Below are 16,607 nucleotides of genomic sequence, written 5' to 3' on the forward strand. Positions count from 1 at the left end.
CTAAGAACTTCAGAAACAACTAATAGGTTGGTAGTTTTAAAAGAAGTATTCTGGGTAACAGTAAATGGGATTCAACTGTAATAGTATAACAACAGAGTGATTTTTCTGAAGAATATCAAACCTCACAATAATTAAGTTATCAAACCCCGTAATAATTAAGTCCCCAACTTAATTTTTCAACTTTATGATACTGAACAGAAACTGTTGAAGTTTGATCTTTTCTCAGGCTAGTGGCATACGCTAGGACACTCCTGATGCTGAGCAGTGGCACGGAGCCACAGCTGCCAGTCAGTCATGCAATCGCAAGTAAACAACTGCTACCCATACACTCGTCCTGTTCCCACACAACCATCCTGTTTTTGACTTTCAGTTCATTATTCAGTAAATTTTCAATCTGTAATGGGTTTATCAGGATATAATACATCCCTACCCCTGCAACACACACAACATACAGACACAAATACTGTAAATCCTTGTTGATCTCAAATGTATAAAATGGCTCCATAAACGTTGGGAAAAGCTGAAGAAATAACAGCCTATGTCAAAGAATACAAAATTGTATTAAGACCAAGAGGAACCATGGAAAAGCCTATGTTATTTAAATACCTTTTAACTGTCAAAATGAACAATGAAACCATAGCTTTAATAGATAACTAAAAATTTTAATTTCAATAATATAAAAAGCACATCCTAGATCACCTGAATAACTAGTTTGTAATTAAACACAATTATTTCAGTGCCTAGAGTTGCAGTGCGTTGCTTGGGCTGGCATCAAGAAGAAACTGACAACCTAAAACAATAGTAATTAAGTATTGTTCAAACCAGTCCATAAACATTCTCAGAGGTCCTTAGGTTCTCAGACTGGAGATACACTGCTCTCAACTTTTACAAGTACAGTTGACCCTTGAAGAACATGAGTGCAAACTGTGTGGGGTCACTGATACAGACTTTTTTCAGTAGTAAGTACTACAGGGGCTGGTGCACTGGGGAAAAGAAAATAGTACTACAATACTGTGTGATCCAGGGCTGGTCGAGTCCATGGATGAGGAACTGCAGATGCAGAGAATCTGCACGTAGGAACAGTGTATGGTGAGGGTCCACTGGAAGCTATTTTCAACTGCGAGGGAGGGCAAATGCTCCTAACCCTGTGTTCAAGGGTCAGCTGTATGCTTGTCTACAAATGAAACTCATAACCCTTTGAAAGGTTTAACTTCTATAACATATCTAACCTGAATTATTATCCCTTCCCCCCCAAAAAAGCTCAGGACCTCTTTATAAAAAAGTATCAAATTTATTTCAATATCTAGTTTCATTTTTAAATTAAAGCTATTGGACAATTTTTTGCAAATTAAAATTCATTATTAGAGGTGAGGAAAACATTAATAAACTATTACTGAAAACAAAATTATCAACCATGCATTTAAAAAAGCCATGTTAAAGAGTAAAAAGTTCCAATTATACTATTTAACTGAAGGAAATATCCTTTACCTCTTTATTTCTAATTATAACATTCTCATTTTGACACAATTTACACCTTTTTCACCCAATTAATACAATGCAAACAAAATTTTTCCAAATATTAAGAGGATATTGTTTACCATTTATGACATATAAGATAACTGTAACTCTTTAAAAGTTCCTTAAAAGAAAGTTGAAATTTTAATTTTCACTGTGAATCTGTCTGATCAAAAAGGACATAACCACCACATGAATTAAAACAAAGAATGGAATAAAAAACAAAAGTGGTATCTATATAATCAGCAAATTATCTGATAAGACATGTTAACTACTTCACATTTCTACTTAGCATAAGTGAGAATAAACTGGTTCCAAGGTTTGACATTTTTACTCTTAAGCTTTAAATCATAGTGTTACTCTACTCAAGTCATCTCTAAGAAAATGGCAGTGTTCATAAGTACAAAAATGATTATATCCAGTAGGTGGTATTCTACATAGTCAAGACAATTCTTTATAAAATTAGATTTTTTAAAATGCAGACTATCTGGTAATTACCAGTATCTCAAAAGCTAAAATAAGAAAAATACAGATAATAAAGAAGTACTCATTGAATAATATTATTTTGCTTTGAGGAAACCAGAAATGATTCTATTCCAAGAAATAAGTAATAATGATAAAGAGATGTAATTAATACACCATGTATCTTTTAAGCCAAACCACGCTTTTCTGCTCAGAACAACTCTTGATTTTTACATTCTTAATCTTTGTCCAGAACAGGACATTTTAAGCCGTTTTTGAATAGAGTTCATAATCTAAAGCCACTTTTCTTCACAGGATGTTTTCATTTTAGTATTCACACATAAGCTGCAAAAAGGCAAATTAAAGTCAGTTATAAGAATCTGTAGCATAATAAATCCCAATTTACAGTAACTGTCAACAGAGTTCTATGCCGAAGCCGAAAAGTTGCTACAGTACAGGTGAGAACTGACATTCTTCCACAGACTCAGACTTCATTTAGTAATACTGTCATAAGATCCAAAAAGAAACCTTAATAGGTCCTTTCAAAGATGCATAATTTTCCGAACAATTTTCCTCTGGACGCACAGCCTGTTCATTCCTTCAATCCTTTTTTAGTCGTTTAGCTTTTGCAATATTTTCTTGACGTTTTTGTTTCTTCTTTTGCTCCTTTTCCCTGGCCTCAATCATCTTGGCCAATTTCCAAGACAGCACAGCACTTGCTAGAAACAATGGAGTCAGAGCCAAAATAACTGTTGTAAGGAAGCCATATGGGTCCTTTGCAGCCCATTCCACAACATACTCAGCCCAAGCCTTTAAATCAAACATCTTCGTGGAGGCCTTAGGAGAGGGGTGGGAAGCGGGGGGAAGACAAGAGAAAAGATTATGTGGTTAATCAAATTTTGAAAAGGTTACACCAAACAGTTAAATCAGAATTCTATTATCACTCAACAGTTTTTTTGTTTGGTTTTAAAAAGTGCTAATTAGTACTATTTTAATAAGGACTAATATTTCCAATAAGAAAAAATAATTCACTTAAGACAACAAGAAGAGTGAGACTTAAAAGATGTGAAGATACAGAGGAGAAAAAAAAAAAGTATGTGGAATCTGTTGTAAGGATTATGCATTCTCACATGCCTCCTACACTCAAGACAAACTTTAGCAGCAGAGTTTTATAAGAATCTTGAGTTTTATGTGCTTATTCCAGGGAACAGCTGAATCCCATATGTCATTTTCTCACACAGCCTTATTAAGTTCTAATTAACAAAAGTGGTGGTTCAGTCAGTAAAGAATCTGCCTGCAATGCAGGAGACATGGGTTTGATCCCTGGGTCAGGAAGATCCCCTGGAGAAGGAAATGGCAACCCACTCCAGTATTCATGCCTGGAGAATCCCGTGGACAGAGGAGCCTGGTGGGCTACAGTCCATGAGGTTGCAAAAGTGAAACACAATGACTAAACCTCCACAACAAAAGTACAATCATCAAATTTGGTGTCTCAAAGTCAAGAGTATGGGAAATGCCTGGAGAAAGGGACATAATGGATGGCTGTTTCTGAAATGAAACAAGAAGGTAAGGGAACCATGATATTATCCATTCATATGCAGAGAGAGAAAAGCAAAAGATGACATGCCAATTTTATGCCCTCCTTCAACTTTGAAGACATAATATAGTAAATGAGAACAAACTTAACAGATGAGAAAATTAACCGTTACAGGTCCCATGCCTGTTGTTCCATTGAGTTAGTAAAGAAGGGCCATCTTGCAAATCAGGATGTTGTGGATTTGAGTGATATTTTCTATTTTGCCCCCAGAGACTTTTCAACCTTTCATGTTTGTGTCAATCTCCATTCAAAGTGCAGAATTAGAATAGCTGGGATTTAAAAAGTCATGTACCTTATGCTTGAGTAGTGGTCTCCAATTTTGTCCTGGGATTATCAGCCAGTCACAATTTCAGATGACCTTTGGTTGGCTGTCTTCTTCTTTAACTTCACCAATACACTTCTGAGAGAAGGTTTAAATTCTATATACTGGTTGGGTTGAAAAGAATAGACAAAAGAAAAACCGTGAAGTCACAACCTTAAGGAATAAATCATAATACAATTTTAAATGTTAAAACTGTAAATTATATGCAACCTATAAATAACATGTAAAGTTGCCTGGCATATTAAATATTCAGTATCTATTTCTTTATAATCTTAAGACATAATTACACAACTAAAATGCCCTGGAAAAAGCTCCTAATTACTGGGGATCAAATATTTCACTCAGTTACTTATTTCAACAATAAATTTAGAAAGCTCACTCACATAAAAAGCTAACTGATCTGCTGCAGCATATCCATTCCTAGTACTTTTTATATTTTTAGAGGGTTAGGTTTGTTTCATTTTGAGTCAGTAAGGGAGGGCCTTACTAATTTCAAAATCGAACACCGCTTTTTTAAAAGGTTTTTTAGTCTCATTATGTAATTTGTGTCCTTTACAGAAAAATCAGAGATAAGCAAAACAAAATATGTCACCTACAATTCCATTACCTAAACAAAACTACCATGACTAGATTTAATTATACCCTATCACAATTCCTTCATATTTTTACCTGAAGACACCAAGTTCCTTTACCGTTAAAGTTCCTAGCCTTCCTCCACCCTCAATTCGTACGCCCCACCCACACAGTGAAGACTAGACTCTACAGATCCCCATCTGTTTTTTCAGCTTCTCCAGCCCAGTAATGAATTAACTAATCCAAGATTCAGAGACCTGCAAAAGAACTTTGCAATAAAGAGAAAGGGGGAAGTAAAGGACCTAGTTATGGCAGAGTTTTAGACATTAATACAGAAAAAGGAGTTACCATCCACACGATACACACCTCCCGTGCACCTCAATTTCGGACCCCAGGTGCAAGCGCCCTCCACACTTTAAGGAATAAATATTCTTCTTCTTCCTTCCGGAAAGGATCCACCAGGCATGATCTTCGGATCAGACCCGCACGGCGCCTGAAGCTGAGGGCACTTCACAGCCACCCGCACTTTCCTTTCCTTGTGTTTTCCCCTCGCTCACCCTCCCCGCTGGCCCGCCTCTGGGGCCACGCTTCCCCGACCCTCCGCCTCGGCGCGCGCGGGCCCGGCAGGGCTCGAACAGCCGGCGTCGTCCCCGCCACACCCTGGGCCGCCGGCGCCGTAGCCACCTCCGCTGAGCACCGGGGCAAAAGCGCGGCAGCGACCCCCAACCGCCTCCCCTTCACCTCGCCGGGGACGAAGGGTTCGGACCCCAACTCACGACTCACCTCCAGGCCGGAAGCAGGAAGGCGGAAGCCGCGACTCTCCCAACCCGCCCACAGGCCGGCCCTCGCCCGGATCCGGCCTGAGGAAGTCGCGGGGCTAGTTTCCGGCTGCGCCATTGCTGTGTGGGTCCCGGGAAAGCGGGGAGGGTGGGGCGGCGCCTGGGTTTCCGGGGAGAGGCAGGTGAGGCTGCTCGAGGTGAGCGGCGGCGCCCGGCTGGTGTCTGGCCCGAAGCCCGAGTCCCGCGCCTCCTGCCTGAGGCGCGGGTGGGCTCCGGTCTCTGGGAGCCGGTCTGGAAGCGCTGAGGACCCCCTACTTTTGCCCCCGAGGTCATCAGGAGAACAGCCGCTCCCCTGCGGGAGCCTGGCCGAGGGTGGAGGGCCCTGGTGGGTGAGGTCCGTGACCCCCGGAAACTCCGACCAAGGAACGGCGGCCAAGAAAGGAGTTGGTCCCCACAAACCGCCCAGAGCCAAGGTGAAGGTCACACCCAGCGACTCCTGAAGGATTCTAGCGAGTTCCTCTGGTTCACGTCCACTCTTTGACCCTCTCCTCTTCTGGTTGGACAATAGTTAAAGCCTCACGTCGAGGAGACCAAGCGCAGCAGGACCGTGGTGGGTCCACTGAACGTTGTTTCTAAGGGAAAATGCAGCCATGCTGTGTGAAGAAGAGTTTTTGTTGTTTCAACTTAAGAACCTCTTTTCACAAAAGAATGATCGATATTTGCCCAAAGTCAACTTGATAAATAATTAAACTGTGTGGGCATAGAGTTCCCATAGAGGTACTTGTTCTTTCAGTGCACAAATAAAGAGATTCAAAAGTCAACAAGCAGAAAGAGTGAGTTCTCATTGTCTTCTAATCTACAGGAACTGAGAGATTAACTTGGGTTTGGTTGGTGATCAAGTTTTGTGATCTCTTGCACTGAACTGCTCTGTTTGACTACCTCTTCAAATGTTGCAAGACCTCTTCACTGGTGTGTGCCAAATAAAGCAGGTTTTTATTCTTGAAAGACTATAGAATGTTCTCTTTGAGGAGCAAGCTGTGACATGTATAACTAGTTTAGGGATAACAACAGTAACCATTATTTACCAGGGAACAGACTTTTGGCAAATAATCTAATGATCTAAAATACTGTTTGTTGGGCGTATGTTAATGTTCGTATGTTGTATTAGTAGCAGTGTTTTCTTACTCATTCTTGTTTGAAAACTTGGATGATGGTTTCAAAGCTTGTGCTGCTTGGACCTAGCCTGTACCTGGAGTAGCCAGAAAAAGCAGACTCAGTCATTGGATTGTGTGTACAGAAAACTTGACTTGCTGGCAGTAAGACTTTGTGGGGTTTTTTGGTTTGTTTTTTTTTTTTTAACTTGCCCAAATAGTAATTCCAGGAGAGGATCAGAATTTATTTTAACGTCCTTCACTCCAGAGACCAGTATGTGTATGTGTTATTTTAATCATGGTTAGACAGTTTTCCTGATGACTGCCTCCCCAGTAATTCGCTCTGCTGGGTCCCTTGTGAAATGCATGGGAGTGGATGGAAAGGCACATAAGAAGGAATCGTCTGTAGCTCTTTGACGCTAGTGTAAATCAGGCTTTCACTGTCTAATATTACTGGTCTCCTTTCCAGTTCCAGGAATGGCTACAAGCCCAGGAATAGCGTAGAAGTTGCCACAGCTAAGCTCCCGACAGCTACCTGACTTGCCTTAATGAAAGGTGGTGTCGAGATTGGTTCAGACAGTGCAGGCTACTTTCTAGAGTCAGGAGTTTTAGCTTGTGAGTTGTGATTCACAGGCCTTGTCTCTGGTGATCTGATACTCTGAAAAAGTTTCCTCTTTTGTGTTTGGAAAGCTGTTAGATTATCCCTGGGGTTCTTTCAGCTTGAAAATTCTATTGATTAAACTGGATTTGGCCATTTTTCTTATTTCAGCTTCATAAGCAGCAGCAGAATAAGGAATTTAATGGAAACATCATGGCCAATTTTCATAAGGGCTTGTTCTTTATTTGAAAGATTCTTAATTGAGTGTTCTCTCTCAGATGTCTTTCAGAATTTACTTAGAATAACATGGAAATAAGGTCTGCTTGTATTTTTATTTAAGAAATAAAATCTTAACCATTCATGTAGCTTTAACTGAAATAACTAAAGCTTACACTTTAATTAATGAGGGTTGTCTTTGAAGAAGAATAATTACTTTGTATCATATCACATCATATCCATACCAGTTACTCTGTTGCAATTATAGTTTGAAAATGGAGCCTTCCAAATTTTTAAGTTTTTTACTCTTAATAATTATTAAGTAAGAACTCATCTTTCATTAGTTCTGTTTAAAAGTCTTTCTCTCTTAGGTGGTACGTTTCACCCTGACTTATGTCAAAATTGTGAATGACAAACCTCCATAAGATTCTCTTATAATAATCTAGACTTAACTAAAGATTTTAAGAGTTTTCTTACCTGCTTAACAATTTGTGTTTTGTTTTTGGTAGAATTGGTTTCTTCCCTAAGTTTTATTTTACGAGTTTTTTCCTACCATTAAAACACAATGCAGATAGATTTCTTATTAGGCACATTTATGTAAAAATAATAGGTACATGTAACTAAGAAGGTCATAGGTTTTAGTGATATTTGGAAGATTATACTGCAGAATTGTAATGTTTAAAGGCTATTTATTGACTGCTGTGTTCCAGCTACTAGGCTAGATGCTTTGCATCTCTTATCACTATTGCTGAGACTAAACTCTGCAGGATGGTATTATACCTGTTTTACAGATACGGGACCAGAGACTTAAAAAGTAGAGCAGAGTTCTAAACAGATCTGGCCCAAAAAAGCACTGCTCTTGTTTAATTCCAGAGATTAGACAAAATGCTGATCTCATAAAATGAAAGTAAATTTTTTATTCTATAATTGTTGATTTAACTAATAATCACAAGAAAATCTTGCCATACTTCAAATTGCCCATTGCCCAGGTGGTGGCAGCATGTCTCAAAGAGCTAGTGTGATGTAGGTTTTCTCCAACCTTGCCAGTTGATTTGCTTCTTCATCCCACATACATCTGTGACCTGTCTGTTAAGCTCTACTTCTCTCTTGGGCACTTTCACTGCTATTAGACCAACCCATCAGTGATTCACTCCATCTTCCATCCTCCCTTCTGCCTCATCTTCTGAATGGGTCATACTCTGCCAATATGCTTTCAGCCTATCCCAAGGACAGAGGAGCCTGGCCAGCTGCAGTCCATGGGGTCGCAAAGACACAACTGAGTGACTAACACTTACTTGCTTATTTTCCCTACAAAGAAAGCATCACCCAAGTATTATTTTTTGGAAATTTCAGTAACACAAAGGCTTTTTTTTCCTTCAAATATTGTTAGTTTTCACCCTTTTTTGTTAAATGTAATTTGGCAAAAGCGCATCATAAACTAAATAAATGGCTGATATTATTATGAAATACTTGTTTAAATTAGAAGACATGTGTCTTAAATGTAATGGGATATACCAGTTAAGAAGGTAATAAAAAGCTTTTAAAAGATAGAATTTGTCTTCAAAATAAGAACAAGAAGATTCAGTAGGGAACAGTGAAAGGTCATAATTTAGAAGGATGTGCATGCGCGCGCGCGTGTGTGTGTGTGTGTGTGTGTGTGTGTGTAAGAATAACTAGCTAAACTTACCTTAGCCAAAAATTTCTTGGAACATTGTTCTTGCAGGGCTACTTCCTAGAGATTTTAAATCAGATGGTACCTCACAGAAGCCTTCTCTACCCCTATTTTATTTTTCTCACAACACTTCAGTCTGACATCTTGTTTACTGGTTTATTGTTTATCTTTTCCCTGCTATCATATAAGCTAGAAGAGATCAGTTACCACAGTACCTAAAATATTGTTTTGAATAATTGATTCCAAGATACAACATTACCACTTACAAAAAAGGTAGTGTTTGAATGAATCATGAAACAATCTAAATCCTGGGAATCTGAAGCTGATGTTAAAGTATCAAACTGTTATTGTATATTTTGAAAGAAATAAGGGATGCCCCAGTTAGAATAGGCCCCAGAAAAGATTAGTAAATAAGGTATTTCGGAAAGATAAAAATAATTATGGTTATCTTGTTAATGAAAGAAGACTAGTTGCTTAAGGATTTCCAAGTATGTAAAAAGTATGTTGAAGGAACCTAGTGATTTATCATCTTCATTGATAAGATAAAAGGAATTAGTCCTAGACTGTAGGTGCTAAGATTTAAGATAACAACAAGCTAGACTAGAGATCTAAATAGAGATCTTTGAAAATGAGGTAAGAGTATATATTATGCAGGCTAGATGCCCTCTCTAGATATTTCCCAGCTTTATGATTCCCAATGCAGATTGCAAGAGAAAGATAGCAGATGCTTATCTCATTGATTATTCCTTGCTGTCTATGGCCTTATCTGCACATTTAAAAAACTTTTCAGAGTGTTTGAGTGATATGTATTGATACTTTGGGTAGTTTATAGAAGTTTTTTCACATGATTGAACATTGGGTGTTCTACCTTTTTAACCCTGCAACTGTTTACAATTCTATATCTCCAGAATGTATTCTACATGCACATGCAGCAAACTAATTTCCCTTTTGGAAAGGTGAAATTTTCATTAAATTCTTCTGAAGCCTTGAGTTGCAGTCCTATTAAAGTTGTGGGAGACACTAAGCTTTCCTGCTGAATCTAGAAGTTCAGATATTCGGCTTATCCCTAAATGATGTAATAATATTAGCCATATCAGGTCACCTTTAGTTTCTGTGCTAGGGTCTCCTAGCCATTAAATAGAAGTTGTTGTCCAGTTGAGAAAACTAACCCATGTATAAGAGTCCTTCAGTGTAAAGACAATGTGTATTGCAAAAGCAGCCCCTAGCAGCATCACCTTCACTGAGTAGCAACTTAATTTTATACATTCTACCTTCACTTAAGCAAACTACTCGAAGTAACCATATCAAATATAACCATATTTGCTGTATGATATTGTCAGGTATGTCGGCCTCTGTGTCATACAGGGCCCTTTGTGTATAAAGTCCCATTTAAGATATTTTAGAATGTGATTCTTAAAAAAAGTTTTGGAAGCCACTTTTTCATTGGAAGAGTATTTCCTCTCTTCAATTTGACAGGAAGCTCAGGAGCCAAATTTGATACTCAGGGTTAATATCCATCCTGACTTGCATGCTTGCATTTCTTTTTGAATGTATTTTTCTTAGAACAGATATTCTGTACCTGTCATTATTGTATATGTTCATGGAGTAAGATACCTGGTGAAATAAGGCACAAATATAATATGCCTCTAGATCAAGTGTTTGAACCTAGAACATAGCATAGATGTTTGATATGTAACAGTAGTTATTTGGTAGTAAAACTCTTCCACTGCTTCCAATTTTTATGTTTATTTTAAAATCTTGTGCTATAATATATCATTCAGAACCAGGGGACATAGGAGATCATTGTTTAGAATTGCATCCCAAAGTCTAGTTCTAAAAGCTAGCTTGTGCCTTTAATAGCCCTCAGAGTATAACGTGTATATTTGGAATCTAGTTTTAAAAGTGAACAAAAATTTACTGGTGCCAGGCTATAAATATAGTTCCCTAAACCATCACTTAGAGACATATCCTAGTCCCAAATTCATAAATTGCTTTTGCTGAGTTCACGGCTTACGTTTTTAAGCTTTAAGTCAGGAAGTGAAACAGTCTGAAATCCAAAAACTCCTTTGTGATTCATATATGTCCTCTTGAAGTGTAATAAATAATTGAGGTGCATATGATGAGTTTCTGGAGGCTTTGAATTTAGAGTTCTTAATTTTTAGAATTGACCTTGATCAGCTGATTTTCTGTCCTCTGTAGTAAGGAAGTTGGACCAATGTCCTCTTGAGAGTCTTTTCATCTCTAGGTTTCAATATTCTATTGTAGGCTTTGCTGCAATTGTAGACTATATTATTAATGAATATAGATGTAGTCCCCACCAGGGACTTCCCTGGTGGCTCAGAGGGTAAAAGCATCTGCCTACAATGCGGGAGACCTGGGTTCAATCCCTGGGTTGGGAAGATCTCCCGGAGAAGGAAATGGCAACCCATTCCAGTATTCTTGCCTGGAAAATTCCATGGACGGAGGAGCCTGGCAGGCTACAGACCATGGGGTCGCAAAGAGTCGGATACGACTGAGCCACTTCACTTCATAGGTGTAGACAAATCTGATTTAATCTCCTTCTAGGTACATAATTGATCATGTTGTGTGGACCAAAGAGATCATTTAATATTTCTGTGCCTAGTTTCCATGTCCATAATGTGGAAGTAATAATACCTGTTTTTTTTTGCAATACTAACTAGTTAAGAAACATGTAACCTTTTTATACAAGGTTGAATTCTATGGAACTCATTTGTAAGTTGATTCTTGAGAGCTTACACAGATTCCCAGGGAATAGTGGTTTAGTTCTTCATGTAGCCTCTATATAGCTATTTGACACACAGCATAGGTTGAAAAAAGTACCTCTGCATAAAATAGTAGAAGGTAATTCTCAATACTAGTAACAAAATAATAAAAATTAAATCTTCGTTTCCTTGTACCACAGAAAGATTTTATAAAGAGTGATAATGATTGTAAATAGTGGAAATGAATTTGTCTGAGTCCATTTTTTCCCCCAAGTTTTTGGATCCTACAAGGTATGAGTGCTTTGTCAGCACTTTCCGATCATCTTACCATATATGCAGTCTAGAAATCACTGTTTGTTGCAGTTGTTTTCAAGTCTGTGAAACCCTTTTATACTACAAGAAGCTACAGCTACATATGGGTCTGTAAATTATTCATGTGTGTATGCAATGCATATGGAGTATATTCATGCACACTAATCTGTGATGTGCCCCTCTCCCCACTTTACTATCTGTGGAATGAAGTACAGTCTCCTTAGAGGAGGAAAATGATTTTTCCAGTCTGATCCAACCTGCTGTGTAAATTTTCAACATGATAGAGGAGCATTTATTTCAGACCTCTGCAGCTCCAAAAAACTCCTTCTTACTGCAGTGGTAGACAATATAGACTGGAACCAAACTACCTGGTTTGGATCCCAGCTCTGCCTCTTGCTGGGTTGCAGAGACAGCTGTGAGAATGCACACCACAGACGCCCACTACAAGGAGCTTAGTTGTCCAAGGGCCCCAGCTGCTGTGCTGAGAAATCCATCACTACTTTTGTGCTCAGAAATGGCTTCTTTCATAGCTCAGTGACTGAATGAGATACTGAGGCCTGTTTCTGGGAGACAGAAGACTCCTCTGATGGCCAGTGAGGGGTCAAGGACTCCTCCATTGCCTTGCCAAGCCTTCCTTAAGCTACACTGCAGTCTAGGACACTTCCTCCCCTCTCTTTCACTTGCATCATGGCGTGACCGTTTACCCAGTCTTGCCCAGCTCCTTCCCCATTTTCTCTCACAGATATTTCCTGTAATAGACATCTTACACATTTAATCCCATCTTGGCTTCTGGGATGGATAAAATTGGGATTCAGAGCAGGCTCATTCAATACCTGGCCAGAAGTTGTCACCCTGGTGGGCGGGTGGGGCACTCATCACACCTGGCATAAAGTTGCAGATTAACTGTTAAGGTTTCACTGGTAGAGACTTGAGAAAACTATGGTAGGTGTGATTATGCAGGTATTTGGAAAATAGGGGAGGAATGATACCTACAAAGACAACAGAGTTGGCTGATTACTGCTAAATTGTATTGGAGCACTGCTGAAGGAAAATGAGACACAGAGCTGTTAACAAGCAGTTAACAGCTAAGTATGAGAGCTGTAGAGCCTCTGTGATAAGCTTACAGAGAGGCCTTTAACACCTGGAGTTGAAAGACAAGAGAAGGTTGAACTGCAAGCTGAAGAGCCTACTAATTCTTAGTGTCACAAGGCTCCAGAGACATTTGAGCATTGAAAGTTTCGCCAAGGCAGTTCTGTTAATATGAAGGTGGGGAAACCTAGGATCCTAAACACAGATGGGGTCATCGGGATGGATGTCCCTGTGACTCCTATTCCTTCTGGACCATCAGGGCTTGCAGAGGTAGCAGCCTTTCTCTAGCAAACTCACATGTTTGCTGTGCTGGAAGATGCTGCAGAAGCCTCCTATCCACAGGCAGTAGCCCTCCTCCCTGACCCTGCCCTCCTCCTCCTCCTTTCCCCAGTGTCAAGCCAATAATTAACCAATAACAAATCCAGTCACTGGTAAATCCCAGCATAACCCAGCTGGGATGTGCTGGGCCTGATAAGGGAAGATAGAGACTATTTTCCTAAAAATTTGCATGGTTTAACTGGCATTACTGGCAGGAACCAGGACAGGACTCCTGGGATTGGATTTTAAAGGTTTTTTGTTTTTTTTTAAAGGGGCGAGAATGTGAGATTAGATATATACAAATTAATTGACTGGGGGGCACTTTCTGGGGTATAGAGGATTTAACACCCCAAGAAGAACTCTGTTATAGACTGAATGCGTCGCCCCAAAATTCATCTCTTTAAACCTAATCCCCCGTGTGACTTGGAGGTAAGAGGCCCCAGACAGCTTGCCTGTCCTTTCCACCACGTGAAGACACAGCAAAGAGACAGCTGTTTGTGAACCAGGAAGTGGGCTCTCCCCAGACACCAAATCGGCAAGCACCTCAGTCTTGGACTTCCCAGCCTTCAGAACCGTGAGAAATAAAAGTTTGTTGTTTAAATCACTCAGACTGTGGTCTTCTGTTATAGCAGCACGAACTCAGATACTGATGTTCAGGGAAAACTTGCTAAGGGGATGGATTTTTAGAAACCGAGGGGAAAAGCCCATTCTTAGCGAAGTGAGAAATGTCTGAATGGTACTGGCAGACTGTAGAGGAAGGAATAAAGAGGCTGAGCAAAGTGAGCATACCGGACCAGAAGATCCATCAGAGGACTGTGCTCTGCAAATGTCCCCAGAGGAGATGGCATTCACCCACAGCCATCAGGAAAACAGTGCTGAGAGAAAGACCAACATCACCAAGTCTGCAGGCCAGAGATGAAGGTAAGAGAAGCAGCCACAGAACTGGTTCGTTAACACCCATGGGAGTGACAGAGCCCTGTAGAAATAGAGGCCAGGTGGTGTTGCTTAACTGCCAGAAGCTAGAAGGCCACAATTACCATAATGACTGGCAAGGTCATTGCAGCCAAAGGAGCTTGACTCCAGAGGAGTTGTGGAGACAGCTAATAGAGAATAGCCTCCCTAGGGGGAAAATAGACGGGCTGTCCACAATGGTGCTTATTAACATCCATTACCATTTTTAAAAAAAGAGCTGGAGGCTGAGGGTAGTCACTGTTATAAAAAAGTCATGATCCCTTGACTAGTTGCCAGGCCTAAAACAATTTTCAGACCCAGAACTGAACATATGGAGGGGTTCCTAGGAGGAAGAATCCTACCAAACCCATGGCAAGTACATAAATACAAGACAGTTTCCCTCAGAGGACTCTGTGGCTATCTATCTGAGTGACTGTACCTTAGGGAAAGAATAGTCAGGTATTTTGAAGAATGTTGATCACAGGATCAGCACTGATGTTTGTATTCAGAGATCTAAAGCAGCATCACAGCCTTCCTGTTAGAATGGGGGTCTACCAGACCAGGTTTCCAGCTCGAGTAGTTTCCCGGTGGGCCCACTGGATCCGTGGACCCACCGAAGAGTCACTTCCTAGTCCCCAGTGCATAATTGAAATTGCTATTTGTGGCAGTTGGATAACCGCTGCACTGGGTTCCTGGTCTGTGGAGGTGGGAGTTACCGTAGCATGGCTTGCCAAGGGGAACCCTCCGAAACCTTCTGTCACTCCTGCCAAGACGGTAAATCAGGCACTGTGTTGTATCTAGGGGAATGAAGATTAGTGTCACCACTAATCTCTTAAAACCTAATGGATACACGGGTGCTAATTCCAATCCTATGTCTTTGATTTGCCAGTCTGGTCCCTAAATAAACTGGATGGATCCTGAAGAATTACTATAGACTACTGCAGACTTAACCAAGTAATGGCCTTCATCACAGGCGTTCTATGGTGGAACTCACTGTTAGAACAGATTTAATAAGGGCTCAGATACGTGGTACATCACTGATTTGGCAATACCTTTTTTTTTTTTTTTGGCATTCTAATTGGAATAGAGGATCAGAAACAATTCACTTTCACTAAGAACAGTGACTTGAGTTTTGCCTTGGGGCTATATTAACTCTCCCATTCTCAGTCATAATATGAACCACTTAAATATCCCTCAGAACACTACATAGGTCCATTTTTATTGACAACATCATGCTGATTGGACAGATAAGCAAAAGGTGGCTGGCATGCCAAAGACCATGGTAAGATAGAGGCACTCCAGAGCATGGGAGATAAACACAAAGCTCCAGGAACCAGATACTTCAGTAAAGTGTTTAGAGGTCCAGTGGTCAGAGGAGTGCCAGGACATCCCCTCCAAAATGAAAGCCAAATTGCTGCGTCTTGCAGCCTTAACCACAAAGAAGGAAGTAGGAACTTTCTAGGCCTCTTTTGCTTCTGGGATCAACACATTCTACAACTGGGAATAATGCTCTGGCTCATGTGCCAGGTGACAAGGAAGGGGGCCAGCTTTGAATAGGGCTGAAAACAGAAAAGGGCTCTGTGACAGTTCCTGGCTTCACTGTAAGCAGCCCTGACTAACATTTGGACCATACGATCCAGCAGATCCTGGTGGAATCCGTGATGGGAAAAGATGCAGTGCGGAATTTATGGCAAGTCTACTGGAAGAATCATGACACAGACCCTTGGGATTCTGAAGCACAGTCATGCCATCTGCAGCAGATAATTGCATGCCCATTGAGAAACAGCTCTTGGCCTATCACTGTGCCCTGTAGAGACTGATCATTTGACCACTGGACAGTAAACCTATCCATTCCCTCAGACCCTTTTCAGCTGAGTGACCGGATTTGCTAACTCCCACCATTCCGGCTGTATTTGTTGACATTCTAATAAACAGTGCTTCCCTTCTCCGTCACTCATTTATTTATAACAGATGGATTCATGAATTCTTAGTTAACAGATTAAAATCCATTGCCATCATTATTTATTTTGATGTTCTCATTGTCCTAGATTTGATCAATGGGAGTGCCAGTCCTTTGTGAGTCAGGAGCCCCAGATGTGTCGTGTCTTCCTCATTCTTTGAGCCCTTTCTTACTTTTTGGTGTAACCAGATGCTCCCAACTCAACTTGTACTTTCCCTGCTGCAGCTCTTGAGTCAACCATTTCTTCAAGGATCTCTGCTTTCTTTTCATGGAGAATGGTATCCAAGGACCATGATCTGAGTTGTGGGTTTGCTCATTTCTCCTGTTGTGTCATTGCTTGTAGTTCCTCTCAGCACAGATATATATACA

The 16,607-nt window shown here is 40.3% G+C and overlaps 1 protein-coding gene across 3 annotated transcripts; it reads right to left on the reverse strand.

The window, feature by feature from the left end:
- Window positions 1–1,279: 1,279 nt before the first annotated feature.
- SMIM15 (small integral membrane protein 15) lies at window positions 1,280–5,713 on the reverse strand. Of its 3 annotated transcripts, XR_825720.1 has the most exons (4): window positions 5,253–5,275; window positions 4,836–4,962; window positions 3,867–4,000; window positions 1,280–2,814 (listed from the first exon to the last, which is right to left on the reverse strand). XR_825720.1 is itself a non-coding variant. In XM_010845498.1 (3 exons), the coding sequence occupies exon 3, from the start codon at window positions 2,800–2,802 to the stop codon at window positions 2,578–2,580; it is 225 nt and encodes a 74-aa protein (XP_010843800.1). In that variant the 5' UTR covers window positions 2,803–2,814; window positions 3,867–4,000; window positions 4,836–5,259; the 3' UTR covers window positions 1,280–2,577. The 3 variants fall into 3 exon arrangements, 1 of the variants encoding a protein (XP_010843800.1); XR_825721.1 differs by lacking the exon at window positions 4,836–4,962 and having other exon boundaries at window positions 5,253–5,713; XM_010845498.1 differs by having other exon boundaries at window positions 4,836–5,259.
- Between the last annotated feature and the right edge of the window lie 10,894 nt (window positions 5,714–16,607).

The sequence above is a fragment of the Bison bison genome, unplaced genomic scaffold (genome assembly GCF_000754665.1).
Source record: "Bison bison bison isolate TAMUID 2011002044 unplaced genomic scaffold, Bison_UMD1.0 scf7180017864218, whole genome shotgun sequence".
Taxonomy (NCBI): Eukaryota; Metazoa; Chordata; class Mammalia; order Artiodactyla; family Bovidae; genus Bison; species Bison bison.

Coding starts and splice junctions, on each gene's coding strand:
- SMIM15 (XM_010845498.1), bottom strand. CDS start 2,802: ATGTTTGATTTAAAGGCTTGGGCTGAGTATGTTGTGGAATGGGCTGCA.